The following is a 23,865-nucleotide window of genomic DNA, read 5'->3' as shown; positions in this document are numbered from 1 at the left end:
GTAAACGGCTTCCTCGCGCCACTTCCGGCCGGCTTCCGCAGACGGCGCTGGTGGGCGATCGTGCGGCGCCGGAGGACGTTCCCCGCGGTTGGAGCCATGGAGATGCCTTTGCCGCCCGATGGTAAGGTCTAGCCCGGCCGGGAATCCGTTTCTCTCTCCCCGGAATCCCCTGTGGGCTGCGCCCCGCTTCCCGGAGTCCCCGGGCCTGGGAGGGGGCGGGGCTCGGCCTCGCGGCTTCGCCCGCGGCCTCTTCCGTGGGTTCCCGCATTCCCGGCGAGCGTGTGGCCCCTATCCGGACTCGTACAAGGGAGGCCTCTCCCGGTCCCATCTTTGGGGACCCCTGGCCGGCCGACGAGACGAGGTTGGGGCACCAGGGCCCCCCGGGTTTGGGCGGTCCTCGCTGAAGACCCGCGTGGCCTTTTCTCCGTTGTCCAGACCAGGAGCTTCGAAATGTCATCGACAAGCTGGCTCAGTTCGTGGCTCGCAACGGTCCCGAGTTTGAGAAAATGACAATGGAGAAGCAGAAGGACAACCCGAAATTCTCGTTTCTGTTTGGAGGCGAGTTTTACAGTTACTACAAGTGCAAGCTGGCGTTGGAGCAGCAGCAGCGTGAGTCTCCTCGAGCGATCCGTCGCTCGGATTCCAGTCCGGGTTCTGCCACAAACCGCTTTCTCTTGGGTCGCCCGCTCTTGCTCCGTGCAGTGGGGCCGTTCAGCCTTCAAAATCGTTCCGCTGTTCTGGGGCCCAGCACCGAGCGGCTGCTGGATCCGCGTGTGATGGAGAACGAGGTTATCGATCCTGGGCTGCAGATCAGGGATTCCTCTGTTGTTTTACAGACGTGATGACTGAGATCAGCAGAAGTAGAGCGACCGCTCCAGTGTTTTTCAGGGAGGAGGTGATACAAGCCGGACTGTAGCCTCTTTTGCGGGTTGTTTGTAGATCTGGCAAATTTTTGTGCATTTCAGGTGTCTGCGGTCCAGATCGAAAAGAACTGTCTCTCTTGGTTTTAGTTCTTGGCAAAGGTTTCTTGATATTCATTCAGTTGGACATCAGGATTCTGGCCTTGCCCTCTAAGAGTTTAAGATGGGGTTGGAAACACAGCTAGTCTTATGAGTAATGGAAAACTAGTCACGAGGTGGTGAGGTTTCTGAGGACGGGATCCACATCTGTCATGCGGATCCCCAACCTCTAGAAATGTTGCTTGAATGAATAAGTAGGGGCTTGCAAAGCAAATGGGCATTAAGGGGTGAATGCTCCCTAAACTACAATATGGTGTGTGTCGTCATTGTACCTTAGTAGTCGGTGTTCTATGGAAAAAAGTCTGCAAGGCAAACTTGGTCGGTGTTCGATGGAAAGTTTGCAAGGTAGGACTCCACAGAGGTGCAGTGGCTTGAAAAAGCTCAGTGTGTGTAAGGATCTGTGAGAGGACCCATAAGAGGCCAAGCATGGCTGGCACATAGAATGTGTGTATGAGGAGGAAGAGTTTGATCTGGAGTGTTAACTGCCAGAGGAAGGTTTGGGTTTTCCCCCTTAGTCCAGGGGTTGTTTTGGTGCCTGTTTAGGTTTGAGATGGAGGTGGGGGAGATAAGCTGTCTGAAATTGTACGGAAAACATTGTATGTACTTATGTGTTTCTAGAGCAATCATTTCTTAGCTCCAGCAAATTTGAAACGTGCTGAAGGTGGTGGGAAACCACAAAAAAATTTAAAACAAGGGTTCATGCAGGATCGGGTTTGTGTGGCCCATGTGGTGGTGAGGCTGGAGGTGGGCATGAGTAGAGGCTGAGACCCCTGAAGCTGACAAGGGGAATGAATGGGGCCAGTTGCTCAGGCTAAAAGATGGTAAGGTCTGAATTAAGTCAGCAGGTGGAGTCAGAGCAAGTAGGCATGGGGACAGGTGGAGTTAAGGGGGAGAATCCATGAACTTAGGCACCAGTTAGATATTGATGAGGGGCAGCATAATGAGGCAGGGGAGGAAGGTGCTTTGGGCAGTGTCATGGCTTCAGTGACTGTGAGCTGAGAGCTGCTTTCCTTGTGATGGCAGCCCACTTCCACCCTGCGGGGTCAGAAATTGGGGGCTGCTTGGGACTCAGTGCCCTAACAAAGAAAAGAGAGGGTGCTTATAGCAAGGGAAAATTGGGGATCAGGAAGTGCTTTCTGTGTGTGCGGATGACCTGGCTGGGATCTCAAGAATGTGTCAGAGTTATTCAGGGGAAAACTGAGGGGAGCAATGTGTTCCATGCAGAGGAAGGAGCTTGGGGAGGTGGAGCAGGGCAAAGCCCCAGGGAGCCGAAGCCCAGAGAAGGAAGTATTTTTTGCATGGCCAGAAGTGAGGACACAGAGTAGGGAAGTCTGGCTTGCTGAGGAGTAGGGCATTCGTCTTAGAAGCTTGATGGGGGCTCTTGTAGGGTTTCGGGTCTGTGTTCTGGAGCATGGTTATCTGCAGTGCAGTCGACCCTTTGTATAAATAGGGTGAGAGGACTGAGCCCCCGGACTGTTCTAGAATGGCACTTTGCAAACTCTGTGGTGAAGGGCCACTTTGGGGGTTTTGCTTTTTAACGACACAATTGGTCTGTTGCAGACCAGGACTTTTGCAAAGTACGATAAAAATGTGAACTGGGAAACATCAAATTGCTATACGAGTACTGAAATGCTCCCCCGCCATTTCCGCCCCCGTCTGTCACCTGCGGCTGGTGCAAGGACCACACTGAGCAGCCGCGCTATGACTTCCGTGTGGAGAAGGGGCAAAGGGGGAAGGATCTCACGCAGGGAGACCGGTTCTGAGGGCGATATAGGTGACAGCAGGGATGTGGACAGACTGGAATGTGATCTAGCAGGCTGATTTGATGACATCTTGTGGTGTATTAGTGTGAGGTGCAGACACCTTGGTTTCTGGTTTGGGCAGCTGGGTGGGCAGCTGTGCCAGCCATGGAGGTTGGGAGAGTGTGTCTGGAGCACCAGGCCAGAGGCAATGCCTATGGCAAACCAGCGGGCCTGAGGGGTGGGCGTGGTGGGCACAAGCCAGACAGCCATGGGTTGCAATAGAGGGGAGTGAAGAATTGAAGATGGAATACTGGCTGTAAAGTTGTTGAGAGTGGGGTGTGAGGTTAAGAGAGAGCTTNAGAGAACAGATTTCACAAAGCAGTGTCCCTGGGAGGGTAGAGGGCCGAGACTCAGAGATCCGCAGATTGCGGATCATCCATGGGGTGCCCTTGGTGCACGTACCAGAAGGCCCAGTCATTCGTGAGCAGTAACTGGGTGCCCAGCGATGGGCCCTGGACGATACCTTTCCACCCTCCACCCCACCATGCTTTCTTTGGCTTTGTTCAAAGGCCGGATCCCTTGGGATGGGACTCAGGAGGGCTCCAGTAGTGCGTGATCACATTCAGACCAGACCAGCCCCAAAGGTGGAGAGGGAGGCAGGCCATCTGATCTAGGGCCTCCTTATGAGCAGCGTCCCTGAAAACCTCCCCTCCCATCTCATCTGGCCAGAATTGGGGTGTCTCTGACCTAGTCTCCTGCAGCAGAATGGGTGTCTCAAACTGGATGGACCCCTGAGTGCAGTCGGGTCCCCCTCTCCAAGGGTTGGAGATCGGAAGAGAGTCGGTAGAAGGAAGATGGGGTGGGGAGTTGGGAAGGGTGCAGCGCATGCTCAGGGTGTGCTCACGTGTCTCTACTACTGTGGGGCTGCAGGGTCATGGGCTTGGGGCCAGATGTCCAGGGTCCTGGTGGCTATGGTGTCTTGAAAGTGAACTGGTAGATTAGGGGACAGTGACAGAGGTAAGAGAGCTGCTGAAAAGGGTGGGGGATGAGAGACACTGTTGGAGAAGTGCTGTTTCTCTGGCAGTGGCCGTGGCCTGAGGTCAGCATGGGTTCAGGCCTAGGTGAGGCGTGGGGGTGAATGGGCTCAGGCTTGGCTTGTGCTGGAGGGACAGTGGGCAAGGACTGGATGGTGTTAGCAAGAGGGTGGTGAGGTGGCTGTCCCAAGGGTCTCCAAGGGTACAAAGATGGAAGGGCAGGTGGGTGGGGCCCTGTGAGGTGGAGGGCTTGGCTCCAAGTTGGGGAGCAGGCAGACTCGGGGGGTTGGGGGGGGCTACACAGAGCCCTCTTGTGGATGTTGAGTCCCTAGCAAGGGTGGGGCCCTGGCCAGCTCCTCACAGGGGCCATCTCTCCTCCTGTCCTGCCAGTCATCTGCAAGCAGCAGGCCCCCGAGCTGGAGCCCGCAGCAGCCCTACCGCCCCTGCAGCAGCCCCCGCTGGCTCCTGCCACCCCCATCGCGCCGACCCAGGGCACCCCCTCCATGGACGAGCTCATCCAGCAGAGCCAGTGGAACCTCCAGCAGCAGGAGCAGCACCTGCTGGCCCTCAGACAGGTAGGGGAGCCTGCTCCTCCCCCTTCCCCTCTCAGCCCTAAGGTGGGAACAGGATCTCAGCCCGTGCCTCGGTTTTTGCACCTGCGTATTGGAATGGATGAGGGGTGTCATGAGGACTCCTTACCGTGCCCAGTGCCAAGGATAGGCCCAACCCACTGGCAAGGGCTCAGTGCACGTCAGCTGCTGTCACCCCAGCCCTGACGGCAGACACTGAGTCTTCTCATCCTGTTGAAGTCATTGCATGTGCTTTTTGGACACATGTACACCTGTCGCCTGGGGTGGACCCTCCAAGTAGGAGTGTGGGTCCAGTATGCACATTTGAAGTTGTACGACAGGTGCTGCCAGATGGCTTCTGGTACTCACCCACACCTCCGTGGTGGCTAGGTGGGAATGGACCCTTTTGTCCCAGTACATCCATACGGATATGTTGCCAGACAGTCAAGATGAATAAACACAAGTGCTGCGAGATGCTGGCCCCAGCATTATATGTGTTCGAGACTGAAATCGCTCATCCTGTCACCATCAGCAAAACCTGTGGCAGCAGTGGCACTCGCTCCCTGCCCAGGGCTCGTCATGGCCTGGGCCAGCCCTGACTGGCCGCCTGTCCCTGCAGCAGCTGATTTTACCAGTTGAAGAGACAGGAACGGCATTGTGTCCTAACTTGCACTTCCCAGATGACCAGCAACTGTGGCTGTGTCCTACCATATTGTTCATTCACGCCCATCACCCGTTTTCCTTTGCTTTTTGTTTAATTGAATGGCAGGGGCTCCCTTTTCCTCTGGGTCTTTATCTTTATCCCCCGAGGCAGACATCCCCCAGTGTGTCTTGTCCGGCTTTATCCTCACAGACCTGTGGCGGGCAGCTGCGAGTGGGAGGGATGGGATCTCTCCGTGCTGGGGACGGGCGAGGGAGTGGGACTCACCTCTGGCCACCCAGAGCCCATTCATCCTTGGCACTTCCCCACCCCATCCCTGCTGGGAGCAGGGCCCTGGAGCAGGTGCAGGGCCAGGGCCTGAGAGCAGGGTCCCTCCTCACTCGGGCTCGGTCCCACCTGACCTCCCAGGAGCAGGTGACGGCGGCTGTGGCCCATGCAGTAGAGCAGCAGATGCAGAAGCTCCTGGAGGAGACCCAGCTGGACATGAATGAGTTCGACAACCTGCTGCAGCCCATCATTGACACGTGCACCAAGGATGCCATCTCGGTGAGGACAGCTGCGGGGGCTCCCAAGACCTGGTGCTCCTGCTGGCCCCATCCCGAGGCAGGCACCTGTCTGGGCTGGATAGCTCTTAGGGGTGCCTTCCCCTCCGTCCTTGACCCCAGCGTCACTGCCCTGGGCTGAGGGTGACGTGCACTTGGGGCTCTCGCAGGCCGGGAAGAACTGGATGTTCAGCAATGCCAAGTCCCCGCCACACTGCGAGCTGATGGCTGGCCACCTCCGGAACCGCATCACGGCCGACGGCGCACACTTCGAGCTGCGGCTGCACCTCATCTACCTGATCAACGACGTGCTGCACCACTGGTGAGTGCCGCCGCCCGCCCGGCCCCAAGGCCCATGTCCTCTCGCACCTCCCTGCCCTCGCCCAGGCGGCTGCTCTGCGGCCAGCAGCTTGACTTGGCCTGTCCCGGGACTAGGGGGTCATTTGTCCAAAGACCCCAGGGAAGGGTCTCTCAGAGCCAGGAGCCCTTTGTCTGGAGGGCTGGGACTGGTCTCGGCACCCCACCCTCCCTCACCCCATGCCTGGCCTCTCCCTGGCCTTACCGGGAACACTGCTGCCTCCCTGGGACACTGTCCCCTCAGCTCCTTGCTCTCCTGGGGCAGCTTCTGGCCATCTGAGCAAGATGGGCCTTGGGCGCCATGGCCTCCTGCTGCCTCTCGCCACCCCTTCCCCTTCCCTGGTCTGCACGTGCGGTCACCTGACCCTGCTCTGCTGTTGGAAGCTTCCCATGGAGCCCCCTTCTCCAGCCCTGACCTGGCTCTTGGGGTTCTGAGGGACTGCTGTTGCTGACTCTCTGTCCTGGCCCCCTCAGATCCTTCACACCGTTGTCATCCCCGCCCTCCCCGAGGCCAGGCGAGTGCCTTCTGATGAGAGTTAATGGGAGAAGCCAAAACTGGGCCACAGTGGGCGTGGGGAGGAGACACATGCCGCTAGTGGGCCGAGCGTGTGTAGCACGTAGCCGTCAAGGCTGCCTGCCACACTGGCCTTTGAGCTTGAGTGGGCTGACCAGAGGAACGGGCCTGGCCTTTCCACCCTGCCCCGCCTGCCACACACAGCCCGGCTCAGGTCTTCCTCCCTGGCCTACCTCCCATCCGGCAGATGGGACACGGGTCCGGCTCGCTCAGCCACTCTCTGCATCATTGCTGTATCTCTCTCCTGCTGGGAATAAGCGTCGCTCGCTGGGAACCTCCTCTGCACCCCTCCCTTCCCCCAGCAGCTCTGCAGGGACAGGCCTCACCCTCGCCACTTCTGGTGCTGCTTGCCCTGCCCTCTCTGGGCCACCCCCTTCCCAGCCCCTGGTCTCTCCTTGAGCTCCCTCTGGTGAGCTTGGAGCCAGGAGGGGCACGAGCTGCTCTCCTGTCCTGCGTCTGTCCCTGGGGGCAGCAGATGGGACTTCCTGGCTCAGCCACCACAACACTGGGGCCCGGGGCCATGTCATTTCAGGGGCCTTCCGCAGGCTATTTGTACATAGAGTGCCTCCCGCAGCTCTGCTCAGAGGCCCAGAGAGGATGTGGGGCCAAGTGCTCACCTGGCTGAGCACATGGTCCCTCATCTAAAGCATCCTAGATGCCTAAGGGACAGGCACACGCCTTCCTCCTCTTGAGAGGCCTGGCCTGAGCTGAGGTTACTTTGTGCATAGCTGGTGACCGTGGACAAGGCCCTGACCCCCCCAGCAGCTATGTTCCACCCTTTGCATGCACTTGGGGGCTTCCACGGACCCTGTGTCCCTCCATCCTCACTGACAGCCTGGAGAGAGAGGGTTATTTTAGTGACAAGGGGACCAGGGCGAAAGACCTTGCTCTGGATGGCCCAAGGCTACATTCTGTCCCTCCTCCGCTCGCTGTCCATATGCCTCTGCCCTGAGCCCTCGAGCCTGGGCACCAGCACGGCTTTGGTGGGGAGCCCAGCCATTGCCCCAGCCAGGTTGGGGACCCGTTTCCTGAGAAGGCAGAGGGTGCTGTGGCTGGAGCCGCGATGGTAACGGGCGCGTGGCCGGGTCCCGCCCCAGGGCCCTGACGCGCGGAAGGTCTCTCCCTCACAGCCAGCGCAAGCAGGCCCGGGAGCTGCTGGCCGCCCTGCAGAAGGTGGTGGTGCCCATCTACTGCACTAGCTTCTTGGCCGTGGAGGAGGACAAACAGCAGAAGATCGCCCGGGTATGTGAGGCCACTGGGGGCATTGGGGCCGGTGGCGTGTAGGGCGGCCAGGGAGCCTCCTGACTCTTTCCCTCTGACATGGCCTCTCTCCTCCTCCATGTCCAGCTCCTGCAGCTCTGGGAGAAGAATGGCTACTTTGATGACTCGATCATTCAGCAGTTACAGAGTCCAGCCTTGGGGCTTGGCCAGTACCAGGTGAGTGTTGCCCTCCCACTGGCACAGCCCCAGGAGCAGGGTGGGTGCCCCAGGAGGGGTTTGAGTGTGAGGGCAGCATCAGCCCCCCAGCACATCCCCAGATGTCAGGGAGTCCACATCCCCTGCCGTGGGGATGGCAGTGGTGATTGCAGAGCCTCTGGTGACATTTACCAGCCTGGGCTCCCAGGTGTGCCTCTCAGATGGTAGTGAGTGGTGGTGCCTGGTTTGCCCCCCTCCCAGGTGTGCCCTGCCTGACTTTTTCCTGGCACACTTGTAAACAGGTTGCCTGATTGAGTCACTGCTCTGTGGGGTATCTTTGGCCTGTCCTGATCTGGAGCCTGAAAATGCCCAGACACAGTCTAGGCTGTCACAGCTGTCCCCACAGTCTTCTGCCTGCTCTTGGAGGGGGCATCTGCTCAAGTGAGAGGGGGCTCAGCCAAGTCCAGGGCATGGAGGGAGGGAGCGGGGGAGGGATGGGTCTCCTTGGTCAAGTTCAAAGTAGCACCGGCATCACTGTCCCTCCGCAGCTGCTAGAAACACACATTTCACACCACTTGCCTCAGTCAGGCCAGGAGGCAGTTACGTTTCTGCAGAGTCCTGGTTTGAATGTCAGAAGTTACATGTTGACTGTTCTCTGTGACGGTCCTAAACACCACCCTTCCCACAGGGGAGAGGGTTTCATGCTCAGAAAAGCAGACAAGGAGAGCACATTTCATACTTTTTCTAAATGTTCTTTCTTTAAATAAACATCACCAAATCACCCCATCACGCCTCAGTTAGGTTAACTGCCTTTTTCTTGCTGATCTGTTGCTAGCAGCTCACATTTACTGAGCTGCCACCACCCTGGTCCCTTTCCATGTGGCTTTTCACTGCGTTCTTCTGAAGCCCTCAGAGGTGTGTCCTATTATTGTCCCGTTTTACAGGTGAGGCAGTTGAGGCACAGGAAGGTTGTGACTTGCTCAAAGCCATGGAGCAAGTAAGAGGCAGAACTGGTGAACGTGTCCTAGAATGTTGGTCAGTGATGTGGGGGAGTTTTTGTTTCTTTTTTCTGGGCAGCTGGTCAGTAGTGGAACCTGAACCCACGACCTTGGTGTTACAAAGCTGCACTCTAACCAACTGAGCCAGCCAGCCAGCCCCTAGCAATGTGTTTTTAATGGCCAAACAGCAGCCCAAGGCATGGCTGTCATTGCTTGTTCCTGATATTATGGCATTATAAACTGTTCTGCAATCAATGTCCTTATCACCGAATCTTTGGCCAGATCCCACACTCTCTTGTCAAGACCTTGTTGGTTGTTTTATGTGACAACCACCTGCCTGCCTGCCTGCTCCAGGTCCCCTGGGCTTTGCTGCTTTCCAGGCGTTTATCCCTGTGTATGGGGGAACCAGGCAACAAGCCCTAAGGCTTGCATCCTGAATGGCGGGTTCTCTTCCCTCTGCTAGGCGACCCTCATCAACGAGTACTCCTCGGTGGTGCAGCCAGTGCAGCTGGCCTTCCAGCAGCAGATCCAGACCCTCAAAACGCAGCACGAGGAGTTCGTCAACAGCCTGGCCCAGCAGCAGCAGCAGCAGCAACAGCAGCAGCAGATCCAGATGCCGCAAATGGAAGCCGAGGTCAAGGCCACACCACCGCCTCCTGCTCCACCCCCAGCCCCAGCTCCCGCCCCGGCCATCCCACCCACCACCCAGCCTGGTACGTGGCTCCCTCGGCCCCCACCCTCCGCAGGTAGCCCCAAGAGGCTGGTCATGCTGCATGGGCAGAAAGCCCCATCCACTCCACACACAGCTCTCGTTCCGTAGTTCTGGGCCCATCCCCAGGGCCAGGTTTTAATCTGTTTGTAAGCACTAGGCCAGGTGACTTTACACGTGAGACTCCAGCAGTCCCTTTCCTGTGCACTGCCCCAGGAAGAGAAATAGAGGAAGGTTACCCAGGTGATTTTACAAGACTAGGGTGACTTTTACAGCACACTTGAGGAAGCACTGTGCAAGGAAACATAATCTAGTGTCACTTGTGAACTGAAAACAAATACTGGGTGAAATCTCAACAAATGAAATCTAGCGACGTATTTTAACAGTGCATCATGATCAAATAGGATTTGTCCCAGGAACATGAGGATGCTTTAACAATGGAAAACCTACAAAATAACATTAAGTGGAAGCAAATGACCTTTTAATTAGATACAGAAAAAGTGTATGAAAAGCAGCATTGCAAAGATTTCTTTAGTATACTGAATCGAGACAGCGTGTTTGTTGTGAAGCTTTCAGAGAAGGGAGGTGTGTGTCGTGGGTGAGGTCAGAATCTCCCCTCTTCCTATCCCCTTCCTGGAGGTGGGCAGTGATCACAGTTTTGAGTGGGGTCATGAAGCAAGGATTTATTTGGAAATAAAAGCCCCAACCTGGGTTGGCTCTGGTGGGTGTCAAAGATTGTTTCAGGCCATGCCTTCTGCAAACAGGGTCCTTCTCTAACTGCTTCTTGCCTGGATTTAGATGACAACAAGCCTCCTATCCAAATGCCCGGTTCTTCAGAGTACGACGCTGCAGGAGGGGTCCAGGATCCTGCAGCTGCCGGCCCCCGGGGTCCCGGGCCCCATGACCAGATCCCGCCTAACAAGCCCCCTTGGTTTGACCAGCCCCACCCTGTTGCTCCTTGGGGCCAACAGCAGGTATTTCTTAAAAGTTGTGGTGGGGGCAGGTGGGACATACTTGGGCCAATGGGATGGCAGGCAGGTGGATGGCCTCCCCCACACCAGTGGCTGGGCTCCTAGTGACTTGCTGGGGAAGCTTGAGTAGGATTCTGCCACGGAGCCTGTGCTGGGTGAGTGACAGATAGCCCCATCTTCCTGTGGCTTGGAGGCAGGTGGAGTGAGAGAGTCAGGTCTTTATGTCCCTTCCCAGCACGTTCATTATTTGGGCCTCTTGGTGGTACAGATCCCCATTTTCCTGTGGTTGCTGGGAATTTTAATACTGTTAAAACAGTAAGGTGATTCTGTTTTCTTTCCTTTCTTCACTGGTTTGCCTAGCTGAGTGTTGATATTTTGTCACCTGGAAAGAAAAAGGTGCTTTTGTAAGAAAAGGGAAGGTCAAAAATGTCCGGCTCACACCCAGATGGCTGCAGATGCAGCGTTTTCTCGGGCCAAGATGCTGGTCACACTCTCCAGGTTCCTTGGGGTTGGAACCCCTAGGCTGGGGCAGGGGTCACCTAACCTGACATAGCGTGTCTGGGAGACGCCCTACAGCTTGTTTAGTCCAGTGAGATGGAGCATTTAGACACATCCCCAGACCTTTCCCCATGACAAGGTATGGCTGGTGTGGTTCGGTTGTCTTTGCAGGGCATGGCCTTCCTGTGTGACTGTGTCTATGCGGAGAGGTGTAAGGATGGCAGGGAGAATTGGGGTCGTAGCCTTGTGCCCCCCACTCCACCCCAAGCTTTGGGAAAAGAGATTTGACTTGACTAAAGATTGGACATCCCCTTAAGACAGCTGCGCGCCATCTGGGGTGGGCGTTTTGTGAGTCCCTCTGATGATGGAGCAGCTCTCGTCACCATTCTGTAGATGTGGAAACCAAACGTCTTAGTGTCTCCAGGCTCAGTGTTCTTTTTTGGACTGAGAGTCAGGGTCACAATGATGGGGCCCCATCACTGAGGGCTCACCCTCTACTGGCAGTGTGTCCACAGTTGGGAACAGTGGCCTGGCAGTGGGCTTGGCTTGCCAATGTGGCATCTTACACATTTAGAAGTAGTTCCTGAGATTTAGAAATGTGGCTTTCTGGCTTCTCTTAAAAGACTTGAGGGCGTGGTGGCCTGGGCCAACCTCTCCATGGTAGTGGTCAGCAGAGTCAAGCAGCCGTGGCCTTGGAGGTGGCCCTCACGTGGGCCTCATCTGTGCACATCCCCTCCACCCATCAACCCCCGCCCCCGGCCCCTGAGTTGGAGTTTGCAATCCTGTCTTTACATTGTCAAAGCAGCAGCTGGGTGCAATATGGAGCCCATTGTTTCCAATCAACAGAAAGATCTTGTCTTGGTTTGGGGCCCCCCAGAAGCAACCCCTGAGAAAAGGATGTGAGGGCAAGTGGTTTATCTGGGAGGTGACCCCAGGAGACAGCCCTGGGGGAGAGGGGATGTGAGACAGGGAAGGGGTGTCATCAGAGTGAGTTTCCCACCTCATTGGGGCACTCGGGTGGGACAGAATGTGCCACTGCAAGGGAGTTAGTGTTGTCGGGCATAGGGAGGGTTGTTTGGGCCTGCCTGGCCTGCATGTGAGCACAGTGGGCCCAGGACCAGAAGCAGCCCTGGGACTGACAGGCAGGTGCAGCGCTGTGGGTTTGGTCATTTTCCACCACCATGAGGACCTGCGGTGCAGGCAGGCACCACAGTCAGTAAACGAGGTGCCTCGATGCCCCCAGGGCAGCACCCACCACAGCAGAGCGGTGCTGCCGGCCTGCTGAGCGCTGGCGCCAGGGCCTGCCTTGGGGGCTCATGCCTGCACTTTGCCTTGCAGCCTCCCGAGCAGCCCCCCTACCCGCACCACCAGGGTGGGCCACCCCACTGCCCGCCCTGGAACAACAGCCACGAGGGAGTATGGGGCGAGCAGCGCGGGGACCCTGGCTGGAACGGCCAGCGTGATGCACCCTGGAGCAGCCAGCCCGACCCCTCCTGGAACAGCCAGTTTGAAGGCCCCTGGAACAGCCAGCACGAGCAGCCACCCTGGGGCGGGGGCCAGCGTGAGCCGCCCTTCCGCATGCAGCGGCCACCACCCTTCCGTGGGCCTTTCCCACCCCACCAGCAGCACCCTCAGTTCAGCCAGCCGCCACACCCCCACAACTTCAACCGCTTCCCACCCCGCTTCCTGCAGGACGACTTCCCCCCACGGCACCCCTTCGAGCGGCCGCCCTATCCCCACCGCTTCGACTACCCCCAGGGCGACTTCCCCGCTGGTGAGTGTGGGGTCGCCCGCAGGAGGGTCCCTGCCCATTCCTCATAACCTCCTGTGCTGCCTGGCCTACTGGGCAGGCTCGGTGTGACCTGGTGAGTCCAAGTCAAAGTGACAGGCAGAAGGTTGTGAGACGTCTGAGAAGCCCAGCCCAGTCCTCAGGCTGGTGGGGGAGACGAGGATGGGCCCACAGCTTCACTTCCCTGGGACCTAGGGCCTCTGATCTAGTCCTTTCGCCACCCTCATTTGAGCCAGGCTGGCTGTGGAGGTGCGAAGCCTGTCCGCTCTTCCCCCACGTGCCGAGAACGGGGCACGGTCTGCCTGTCCTGCAGGTGAGGAAACTGAGGCTCTGAGAGGAAGCAGCTCTCGGGTTCCCACGTGGCATCTGACTGTACCAGTGCTTTTCTCTACACTTTCTCAGTCGGTGCTTGACTGTGAGTTTGGCTCTGAGAGCACTTAGCCTGTTTGTGGCTGTCGTTGGTTTGCTCAGGCCGTAGTAACAGTACCATAGACAGGTGGCTTATACCACAGAAACTCATCTCGGGGATCTGAGGCTGGGAGCCTGAGGTCAAGGTGCCGCAGGGTCGGCTCCCTCCGAGGCCTCTGTCCTGAGCTTGCAGGTGATGCCCCTTGCTGTGTCCTCACAGGGTCTTTCCTCTGAGCATGTCTGTCCTCATCCCTTCTCATAAGGACACAGTCGGACTGGATGAGGGCCCACACTAATGGCCTCATTTTACCTTAATTCTCTCTTTAAAGGCCCCATCTCTAGTCACATCCCAAGGTACTGGGGGTTGGGACTGTGACATGTGAATTTAGGGGACACGATCCAGCCCATGACGTTGCTGTTTTAAGGTTGTGGTTCCTTGTGCTGCTTTCTCTCCCCTGCGAGTTCCCCCAGATGTGCCCGTGGCTGCTGGCCTGGGGGTGGGTGCAGGACAGGCCCCTCTGGGCCCTGGCTTCTCCTTGCATCGCTGCCTTGTCTCAAGGAGCTGGGAGAGAAGGTGCCAGGCACAGCTGCCCAGGGGTGTTGGCCTCCTTGCCCCTCGCTGAGCCCCTCCCACGGGCACTTGTCACCTTGGAGATCCTGATGTGTGGTTGGCACTGTCCAGCTCTTGATGGCCCAGTAGGCCTGAGACAAGTTTCTGTTTTGCAGAGATGGGACCCCCTCACCACCACCCTGGCCACCGCATGCCCCATCCTGGGATCAACGAGCACCCACCCTGGGCTGGGCCTCAGCACCCCGACTTCGGCCCTCCCCCGCACGGCTTCAATGGGCAGCCCCCCCACATGCGGCGACAAGGCCCTCCCCACATCAACCACGATGACCCCAGCCTGGTCCCCAACGTGCCCTACTTTGATCTCCCTGCTGGACTGATGGCCCCCCTCGTGAAGGTAACGTGGCCATGCTTGCGTGCAGCCACCTGTGTTCTCCATGGGACAAGTCAAAATATGGAACCTGCTCCCCAGGAGGCTCAAAACGCTGCTCCCCAGGGCCCTCCCAAAGTGACCCTGAGCCATCAGAGTGAGACGGAACCAGCATCGCCCAGTGCTCCTGCCAGGAGGGTGTGAGGCCTGTGTCCACTCTGCTCACTCCTTCCTCCCCTCCCCCTCGGAAGCCGCCCTGTCCCAGGGCTGACAGTGGAGAGGTTTCTCAGAAGAGAGGCCGCCTGTGAGCTGGGCCTGCAGAGCATATGGAGGGGCCCAGCTCACGCAGGGCAGGGCTGGAGCAGCTGCAGCGCTGTAGGGCAGCCTGAGCATAGGATGGAAGAGAGGAGGTGATGGAGGAGCTGGGGCTGGGAGCACCCAGGGCCCTGCTGGCCACTGCCACTTCCTGCCATCTATGGGATTGTCAGCCTGGAAGCCAGGGAGGGCCAGGGCAGGGCAGCATGGAGAGCTGCAGGGCGGGAGCCAGGCAGCCAGGGGTCCCTAAACAGGGCCACAGAGAGGTTCCGGGTCAGAGGCTGAGGTTGCTCCAATGGGGAGCCTGGGATAGGATTCAGGGGCAAAGGGCAGCGGTCTGCAGACAGAGGCTGTGGGATCCACCAGGTGTCTGTGGATAAATGGAGGGATCTTTGTGTCACCTTAGCTTGGAGACAATGGCTCTTGTGTGTGATGTGTGGGAAGGAGAATCCTATAGTTTTCATCAGCCTCTAAGCTGTCAGCCATCCCACTTAGGAGTGACTGGTGTTGCTGACGCCCTATGAGAGGGTGTCATTTCCAACAAGGGAAGGATGAGGAACTGATGCCCAGGGCAACCCATAGACCAAATGAGGTCCTGTGCCACCCCCACTGTACCCTGGGTGGGCCTGAGGGGGTCTCCGCTAGGGCACAGTGATGGCTTTGTTCTCCACTGCAGCTGGAAGATCACGAGTACAAGCCTTTGGACCCTAAAGACATCCGCCTCCCACCCCCCATGCCGCCCAGCGAGAGACTGCTGGCGGCCGTGGAGGCCTTTTACAGCCCGCCCTCCCACGACAGGCCCAGGAACAGGTACGGGGCAGGGCGACAGGCCAGGGGAGGCCTCCATTCCCTCTCTTGGCCTGTCTCCCCCTGACTTTGCTCCTTTTGAGAGAAAGCCTGCTAAAAGCCGTGCTTTCTGCCCAGGTGAGGAAACGCAGCGGTCTCTAAGGAGGAAAACCCCATGCTGAGTTAGCATGTATTGCACAGGCACACATACAGTGGCCCTCGTGAAGGGCTTCTTTAATCAAGATGTGTTAGAACAAGTTATCTCAGACGTGGCATCTCTCAAAAGCAGCTGCTGTCCCTGGTCCCTGTCAGCATACCATGCCCCAGTGGTGGTCACCTCTTGCCCCATGCTGGGTCGCAGGCCTGTCCACTTGAGTCAGAACTCCTCATCTCCAGTATGACACCCACAGTCCCCTAAATCTGTCCTCAGCGCAGCGACCATGTGAGAGCCAGGAGGTGCCAGGCCAGGATGGCTCAGCTGGGGCTTCCTGGCCCATCTGGGGGTAGGGGGTTGATCCTGCTGACGTGTTCACAAGTTTCCCGTGGGAGGCTGCTTGTACACAGTCACATGGGGAACACGTGTCTTACAGCGAAGGCTGGGAGCAGAATGGCCTCTACGAGTTCTTCAGAGCAAAAATGCGGGCCCGGCGGAGGAAAGGCCAGGAAAAGAGGAACAGGTGAGAGGCCGGGTGTCTGCTGTGTGTGTGTGTGTGTGTGTGTGTGTGTGTGATGCTGCTGCGGGCAGAGCTGCCGGGAGCTATCTCCCATGAGGCCCAAGTTAACACAGCGGCGGGAGAGCAGCTGTGGTCGCCTGTGTTCAGCCACACTGTTCAGGAACCCAGCACCTTTGCTGTGGCTGCACGGGCCGGGCATGGCTGGTAGAAGCACAGGAGCTGCTTTGGGGCTCCCACTCATCAGGCCTCTCCCTGCAGTGGACCCTCGAGGTCTCGGAGCAGATCCAAGAGTCGAGGGCGCTCTTCCTCCCGCTCCAACTCGAGATCCTCCAAGTCGTCGGGCTCATACTCAAGGTCAATGTCGCGCTCCTGCTCCCGTTCCTACTCTCGCTCCAGGTCCAGGTAGGCAGAGTGCCAGCCTTGTGCGTGGGATGCCTGTGTCCATGGCTGCTGCCCACAGCTCCTGTGACAGCTGGGCTGCGCTGAGCCACAGATGTTCTTGCCTGCAGGAGCCAGAGCAGATCACGCTCCTCGAGAAGCCGCTCTCGGTCCCGGTCCAGGTCCCGGTCCAAGTCGTACTCCCCAGGAAGGAGACGTCGATCGCGGTCCAGGAGCCCCACCCCGCCGTAAGATTTCTGTCTTAACTGTGACCGCTGCTAGCGCTGGAATCCTCTGATGCTTCGCTGTGAATTGTAAACATTTGTCATTAGAAGACTAAGGCAGCGCCTCAGAGACCACAAGCACCAGCTCAGTGACAGTGGCACCCCCTCGTCCCACACTGTGGTTGCCCTTTTGTAGTAGTCACTTTGTGAAGCCTGCGGTGGTAGTTGGGCTGTGTGATTTCTAACCACTTTTAGGGGTTCGGTGTGACCTGCCCTTGATGCTAAGTGTGGGGCAGGGGTCGTCATCTGAGGGGACCCCTTATCTGGCTGATGAAGAGGATAAAGAACGACGATAGAGACACGAAACGCGTGTGTCCACTTCACAGTGGTAGCCGGTGACACGAGCTTCATGCTGTACTACTCTAATAATTTTCATTCCAATAAATGTCTTGATTATATTTTTAAAAGATGTAACCTGTCTTAATTTTAGTTCCTCGGCTGGTCTGGGTTCTAATTCAGCACTTCCCATACCTGACTCAAGGCTCGGAGAAGAGAACAAGGGACATCAGATGCTGGTGAAGATGGGTAAGCTTCCCTGGAGGGCGCTCTGGGAGTTAGGAGATGACAGCCTTTCTTTCCCTGTCTCCATCTGGGGACTGATGGAGTCAGAGAAAGTTCTGGCCTCGCCTGTGGGTTATAACCATGCCACTCTTTCTGAAGGCTGGAGCGGCTCTGGTGGCCTTGGTGTGAAAGAGCAGGGAATCCAGGACCCCATCAAGGGGGGAGATGTCCGGGATAAGTGGGACCAGTACAAGGGCGTGGGCGTGGCCCTGGACGACCCCTATGAGAACTACCGCAGGAATAAGAGCTACTCCTTCATCGCCCGCATGAAGGCCAGGGACGAGTGTAAGTAGGAGCTGCGGGCTGGGAGCCACGCCAGCAGCTGGCAGTGCCAGCTGTTGGGACCTTCCTTGGCTTACTGGCAGTGGAAGATCGTAGTGACAACTCGGTTCTCACGCAGTCTCCACGATTGGGGTGCGACAGGAAGAGAAGGAAGACTAACGCATGCCTAGTGAGGAGCGTCGCGCGCGACGGCCTGGACGGGGCTCGGGCTCCGGAGGTGCCACGGCCACCACGGCTGTGAGCTCGTTTTCCTTTACAGCAAAGCAAGAACCACAAGACCCTCCACTCCCCGAATAAGAATGCTTCCTACCTACAGGAGTGGCTGGTGCGCGTCTGCCCTAAGTCAGATCTGAGTTTCCTCTCAGACCGCGGGAGCATGCGGAGGAGCGGCCCTGCGCGAGCAGCCGGACAGGTCGGGCCAGCTCTGACCCACTACCCCTCGCTGTGCAGTGACACAGCCAAGGCCAGGCTCCAGGACTGCTCATGATTGAAAATGGAAACACAAAATCTTTGTGATTTGCAAAGTTAAGCAGGGTTTTCATTTTTACTCCAATTGGTTTAGTTTTAGAGAAAAGAATTTTACTCTAAGGTGATCCCCAGTGAGATCATTTGAAGCCTGATTTCTCTAAGATATACTGGCCCTTAGTTCAGTTGCTTTAGTTGTGTAAGTTGATATTTTTTTTTTCTCAAATGTTAGCCATTTGCTATTATCTGGAGAAATGAAAAGTTCTAAGGAAACAGGTCCAAGGCATCTTCAGGGCAAGGAATGGCGCTGAGAATCTCATACTTCATGCCCTGCTTGCGTTTTTCACTTAGAAGCAGCCCCACACCAGCACTTGTGTGTGAAAGCCCGTTCAGACCCAGAGTGTAGAGCACGACCACCCAGCTAGGCCTCTTGCTCTCTCCTTCATCTGCATACCCCAGCCCAGCCCAGGGGGGAGCCACCTCTGCCAGGCTGGAAGCTTCTGGGTGACCTGCTGGGATCGACCACACGTGGTGTCCTCGGGCAACTTGGTGCAGTGCCGTTTATTTGTATAGAAACATTTTTGAAAAATCCTTTTCACTAAGATGCAAAGTCCTCTCCAACTTTTCAACCTGATGTGATAAAATACTCAATTTTCTTCTAGATTTCCTGTAGCTGTGAATTGTTCAAAAGTATCTGATTCAGGAGAAAATGTACACACATGCTGTTAATGATTTCTTGTGGGTTTTACTGTTTTGCCTTCAAATAAAGACTTTTTTTAAAGACCTTTTCTCTATGTATTTTGGTCAGAAGTGTGCTCGGGCTGCAGAGTGGGGGCACCTTCTTGGTGCAGACTCACTAAACTGTGGAGCCTGGGGTCGGAGTCTCCAGCATGTGACTTGGTCCTGTGTCTCCGGGGCTCCTGCCATCTGCCACATCTCCCTCAGGCTGGCTGGCAAGCCAACACATGGGTGGGTGGAGCTGCTCTGCAGAGGCTGGTAGCCCCCATCCTGCCCTGAGCGGTGACAGCTCCATCCAGGACTCCATTTCCACTGGCCCTGGTGCGTCATCAAGGATGCCAGGCACACAGTCTCCTCATGACTACCTACTGAGAAGACAGGCTGGGAGGGTTAAATTACTTAGTTCAGTTACTGAGCTGGAATTCAACTCAGGTGAATGCTAGGCCCTTATCCCAGCACCACCTGCCCCCACTAGGAGTGGTCACCTGGAAGCACGTGTGTGGTGACCGAGCATACAGGACAGCTTGTTAGGTCATACCCCAAGTCGAGCCTCACCTCCTCGTGCTCACAGCTCCTTTTTCACCTCTTCAAGGGCATCCTCCATGGTCAGCGGGGCAGGCTTGTGGCGCCTAATGTACTAGAGAGCAGAGAACACACTGCCACCTCAGTGTGGACTGAGAAGTACCCCAAGTCGAGCCTCACCTCCTCGTGCTCACAGCTCCTTTTTCACCTCTTCCAGGGCATCCTCCATGGTCAGCGGAGCAGGCCTGTGGCGCCTAATGTACTAGAGAGCAGAGAACACACTGCCACCTCAGTGTGGACTGAGAAGTTACTGGGTACTGGGGAAGGAACATAGTGACAGTGCCTGTGCTCAGCAGGCTCCAGTCAGGCTGGCAGAACAGTAAAATGACGGGATGCCATGTGACAAGTGCTGGCACACAGGAATGCCTGGTGCCATGGAGACAAGGGGAGAGAAAGACCCAGGCAGGCTGAGGGCACCCCTGCAAGGGGTGAGCCCTGACTGAGTCAGAAAAGGGAGAGCAACCTTGGGTGCCCTCAGGCCACACGGGGGGTCGGGGAGAAGGACCTGGGTGCCACACTTGGGACGAGGGCCTGGAGCAGGCCACAGGGAGCCATGGTGGGCTATAGGCAGGTGACGTCAGATCGCTTTAGCCTGCATGTGATCAGGTGATGTATATCTGACAGAAGAATGAGTTAAAGGACCCCAAAGGGGTGAAATCAGCAAAGTCTAGAATGTAGGAAATGGTCAAACAACCTGTTTTCTTCAACAGATAAACTGTAAAGAAATCAAAGTGAGAGATTTGGGGAAGGGGAGCAGCTATAAAGCAGTTCTCAAAGTGGGTCCCCAGTGGCAGCATTACTGCCTGCTCCCAGGCCCACCCACCTGCTGACCCAACTTCGGCGGGCCCAGCACCCATTCCAGGGCATTCTGACACTGCTCAGGGTTGAGAACCAGTTGCTGCTCTAGATTAAAAGGCTAAAAAGACACATCAAACAATCTAGATGTATGGACTCAATGTATGGACTGTGGATCCTGATCAAAAAAAGGCAACAAAATGTCCAACTTCAATGAGACAAGCAGAAATCTGAACACTTGCTATTCCATGACATTAAGTAAATCTGGTTTTAGTATTATAATGGAATTTAATGGCATTGTGACTGTATGTTTTTAAAGTCACTTTTAAAAAATAAATATTGAAATATTTAAAAATCACCCAAAGGACAGTGCATGTAGCATGATGCCATTTCTATAAAGGCATATTTATATATACTGTTCATACTTTGCACAAGAATATATGTCAGTAATAGTCATCTCTGAAATTGTGGAGGGCTATAAATTACACATCTCTGTGACAAGATTTTTAAAAGTAGCACATATTCAGATCCCCTTACTGGCCAGCTGCCAAAAAAAAAAAAAGGCACATATTTTTGGGTAATCAGACGAAAATTAAATTTTTGGAGAGAAAAATGGGGGTGAGGGTGATATTCCCTGAGCTTCAGCCCGAGGACTGAGGAGAACGGCCAGGACCTGATGCCTCCTCTAGCTCCCCCCCAGGGGTACTCTGGTGAAGGGGACAGGACCCCTCCCAGAGGAGAAAACAGTGCCACAGACAGCAGGTCCCCTTTGGTCCAAGGTCATGCAGTGCCCATGCAGGGCTGGCTGCCTGGCCCAGGCGCTCAGTACCCTCCATCTCATGCGGCTGCTGTCATAGCACCAGGAGAAAATGAGGCTCCCTCTATGAGGACAGAAGGTAACAGCCCCACCATATCCAGAGCCCAAAGGCCCAGGCCCCCTAGGGCACCACCTGCTGGCTGGCATCTCGGGTGCCCTGGCCACCCCGACCGCCCTGCCCCCTGGGAAGATGCAGCTCCATGATGTCCCACCTCTTTGGCTTCCTCCAGGGTGTGGTAATGGAATGAGTCGCTGTCCAGGGACTGCAGGAGGGAGATGTGCAGATGGCGACTGGCCTCGAGGAACTGCTGCGTCAGGCTCAGCTGCTGCTTCAGCAGGTCATTCAGTGCCAGCATGGCCGGGCTATAAGCTGTCAGGGCTGTCCCCGGGCTGTGTCACTCAGCGGCTCCTGCAGCCCCCCCACCCATCACTTGGCGACATCAGGCCGCTTCCTGGAGGGGCTACGACCTTCTCGGGTGGGGAAGGCGTCACCCATGCCTGTCTGTGTCTATTGGCCAGTGGATGAGCTGCTTTCTGCTGAGGGGCCTGTGACTTTCAGGAGCAGCACGTGTGTTAATACTCAGATCCAGGCAGAAGTGGGAGTTTTGGGCCGGCCCGTGGCTCGCTCGGGAGAGTGCGGTGCTGATAACACCAAGGCCACAGGTTCGGATCCCACATAGGGATGGCCAGTTTGCTCACTGGCTGAGCGTGGTGCTGACAACACCAAGTCAAGGGTTAAGATCCCCTTACCGGTCATCTTTAAAAAAAAAAAAAAAAGAAGTGGGAGTTTTTACCCCAATGCCCGACACAAAGAAAGAAGTCCAGTTAAATGGGCATAAAACTGCACAGCCACAGCAACGTGACTTTAATTAACATTGCTGAACTGGACACGTAAAATGCTTACGAGGGCCGATGTTATATATTTTTGCAACACATAGTTAAAATAATTAAAAATTGGGCTGGCCAGTTAGCTCAGCTGGTTAAGGCACAGTGTTATAATACCAAGGTCAAGGGTTTGGATCCCTGTACTGGCCAGCTGCCAAAAAAAAAAAAAATTAAAAATCAGAAATAAAAATTTTTTTTTTTTTTTTTTTTAAAGATGACCGGTAAGGGGATCTCAACCCTTGGCTTGGTGTTGTCAGCACCACGCTCAGCCAGTGAGCAAACCGGCCATCCCTATATAGGATCCGAACCCGTGGCCTTGGTGTTATCAGCACCGCACTCTACCGAGTGAGCCACAGGCCGGCCCAGAAATAAAAAATTTAAAATACGAATTAAAAATTTAACTAAAAATAAAAAACGCAATTAAAAATTAAAATTGTACAACTGCTAAAATAATCATTAATATTACGTACTAAGAAGGAAAAATCAGTGAGGTAATATTAAGTTACAAAAAAGGATATAAACATTTCTCTTGTTATAACCAGTATATTTTCATATCTTCATACTTAAAAAAAAAACCCTGTTAAGAAAATTGAAAAGCAAAAAACAAACAAACAAAAATAAAAGAAAAAAAAGAAAAGAAAACTGAAAAGGGAAAAAAATCATAGGTACTAGATGGGCCTTGACTTGTGTCACACAAGTGGCTGCATGGGGGCTTGGCAAAATCTGAATGCTGTGTAGTGGCTATTGGGGCGCCTTCCTCCCACCCCAGGTGGGGCTGGGCCCTTCCCCGGGCCACACGCGCCCGCCAGACTCAGGCCAGGAGGTAAACGTGGTGTCTGCCCCATCAATGGCTGTCGCTCGCTGTTGGTTAAATGAAAAACTATGGCTTGTGAACAAAAAGGCTCAAAATAAAAGTACCCTTTGGGCTGGAGAGCTTATAGGCATATTATTATTATTATTATTACTATTTTTGGCAGCTGGCTGTTTCAGAGATCCGAGTCCTTGACCTTGGTGTTATAACACCGCACTCTCACCAACCAAGCAACAGGCTAGCCCCAGTATAGCCTATTACTCTTAACCTTCCTTTTTGTTCGACAGTGGTGTCCCTTTGCAAGAGACACTCAGAAGGTTCACGGACACTGTCTTCTGAGCCCATGGCTACGCTAATCCCTGCCAATGGATTCCTCAAACCCAGCATTAGAGGGGGCGCCACACCTCCAGGAGGGGCGTGAATTTGCAGGTAAAATGTGTCCCTTCACAGGAAGGAGCCACCGAGCCGAACTGTTACCTTCTATGGCATCTGCACTGATGATGTGACTGGCGATGGGCGCTGGGTCCACATAGGTGCCTCCCAGGGCAGGCCCGATGGCTGCCACGCCAGCCGCTGTCTCAAGGACAAAGAGGGAGGGCTGAGCAGGCAGGATAGGGAGCAGTGACTTTCTTGTCCACGGCCAGGACACTGAAATAAACTACGTGAGCCTTTTCTTCCCTGTTTCTGAATGTGATCAGGCCACCCTTCCCGATATTTCCCCAAGCTGCCTCCGTTTCTCTGCTCATTTTTCTTGGCTCGATGCACATGTCGGCCGAATTGGGTGAAGCAGCCACTGTGGCTTGTGGGAGCTGGACACGAGGCTCCAAGGAGAATGCGGTGTCCCACACACCCACAGCGCCAGCCTCTACAGGGTGGCTCCTGAAAGCTGTGTGTCCCCTGGGCTCTGACAAGCCAGCCTATTTCAGGCTGCCTTTTTTCTCTCTCCTTTCAATATCAGGCCAAGTCTAGGAAAATGGCCTCACCAGTGTTTCATGAAAGCAACTCTTTAAATTGCCAAAACATGGACAGAAATGCATATATTTGCTGACTGCCAGCTCTGTTTTCAGAAAGGCACGGCACAGGGGCGGCACAGGGGCGGCCCGGCGGCGCACTGCTACAGTGTGCCGCTTGGGTGTGTGGCGGCGCTCCCGCCGAGGGTTCAGATCCCACATACAGACCGGCCACTCGCTGGCTGAGCGAGGTGCGGGCGTGACACTGAGGGTTGCGATCTGTTGCCGGTCACGAAAAAAGACAAAAAGGAAAAAAA

General features: G+C 55.7%; 2 protein-coding genes across 9 annotated transcripts in view; one reads left to right on the top strand and one right to left on the bottom strand.

Annotated features, from left to right (window-relative positions):
* Window positions 1-28: 28 nt before the first annotated feature.
* On the top strand, window positions 29-18,753 carry CHERP (calcium homeostasis endoplasmic reticulum protein). 3 transcript variants are annotated; one of them, XM_008583004.1, is made up of 18 exons: window positions 29-121; window positions 436-609; window positions 4,186-4,370; window positions 5,434-5,571; window positions 5,738-5,889; window positions 7,629-7,740; window positions 7,846-7,935; window positions 9,376-9,625; window positions 10,420-10,595; window positions 12,429-12,864; window positions 14,014-14,252; window positions 15,217-15,350; window positions 15,917-16,003; window positions 16,259-16,402; window positions 16,510-16,626; window positions 17,093-17,187; window positions 17,323-17,508; window positions 17,765-18,753. In XM_008583004.1, exons 1-18 carry the CDS (start codon window positions 97-99, stop codon window positions 17,800-17,802), a joined length of 2,778 nt encoding a protein of 925 aa, XP_008581226.1. In that variant the 5' UTR covers window positions 29-96; the 3' UTR covers window positions 17,803-18,753. The 3 variants fall into 3 exon arrangements, with proteins under 3 accessions (XP_008581226.1, XP_008581225.1, XP_008581227.1); XM_008583003.1 differs by having other exon boundaries at window positions 17,624-18,753; XM_008583005.1 differs by lacking the exon at window positions 17,765-18,753 and having other exon boundaries at window positions 17,323-17,516.
* The window catches only part of LOC103598940 (chromosome unknown open reading frame, human C19orf44), a 19,815-nt gene continuing 12,547 nt past the window's right edge, over window positions 16,598-23,865 (bottom strand). Inside the window, exons 6-9 of one of the 6 annotated variants that reach the window (XM_008583012.1) lie at window positions 23,076-23,171; window positions 21,115-21,281; window positions 19,411-19,492; window positions 16,598-16,683 (exon numbers count right to left, since the gene is read on the bottom strand). In XM_008583012.1, the coding sequence (XP_008581234.1) occupies window positions 19,421-19,492; window positions 21,115-21,281; window positions 23,076-23,171 (335 nt within the window). In that variant the 3' untranslated portion in view covers window positions 16,598-16,683; window positions 19,411-19,420. Of the gene's footprint in view, window positions 16,684-18,504; window positions 19,090-19,410; window positions 19,493-20,833; window positions 21,282-23,075; window positions 23,172-23,865 lie in introns of those variants that run through there. The other 5 variants (XM_008583009.1, XM_008583008.1, XM_008583013.1 and 2 more) reach the window with 5 other exon arrangements.

Source organism: Galeopterus variegatus, unplaced genomic scaffold, assembly GCF_000696425.1.
Source record: "Galeopterus variegatus unplaced genomic scaffold, G_variegatus-3.0.2 Scaffold2794, whole genome shotgun sequence".
Lineage (NCBI taxonomy): Eukaryota > Metazoa > Chordata > Mammalia > Dermoptera > Cynocephalidae > Galeopterus > Galeopterus variegatus.
This window is presented reverse-complemented; position numbering and strand designations above follow the sequence as displayed.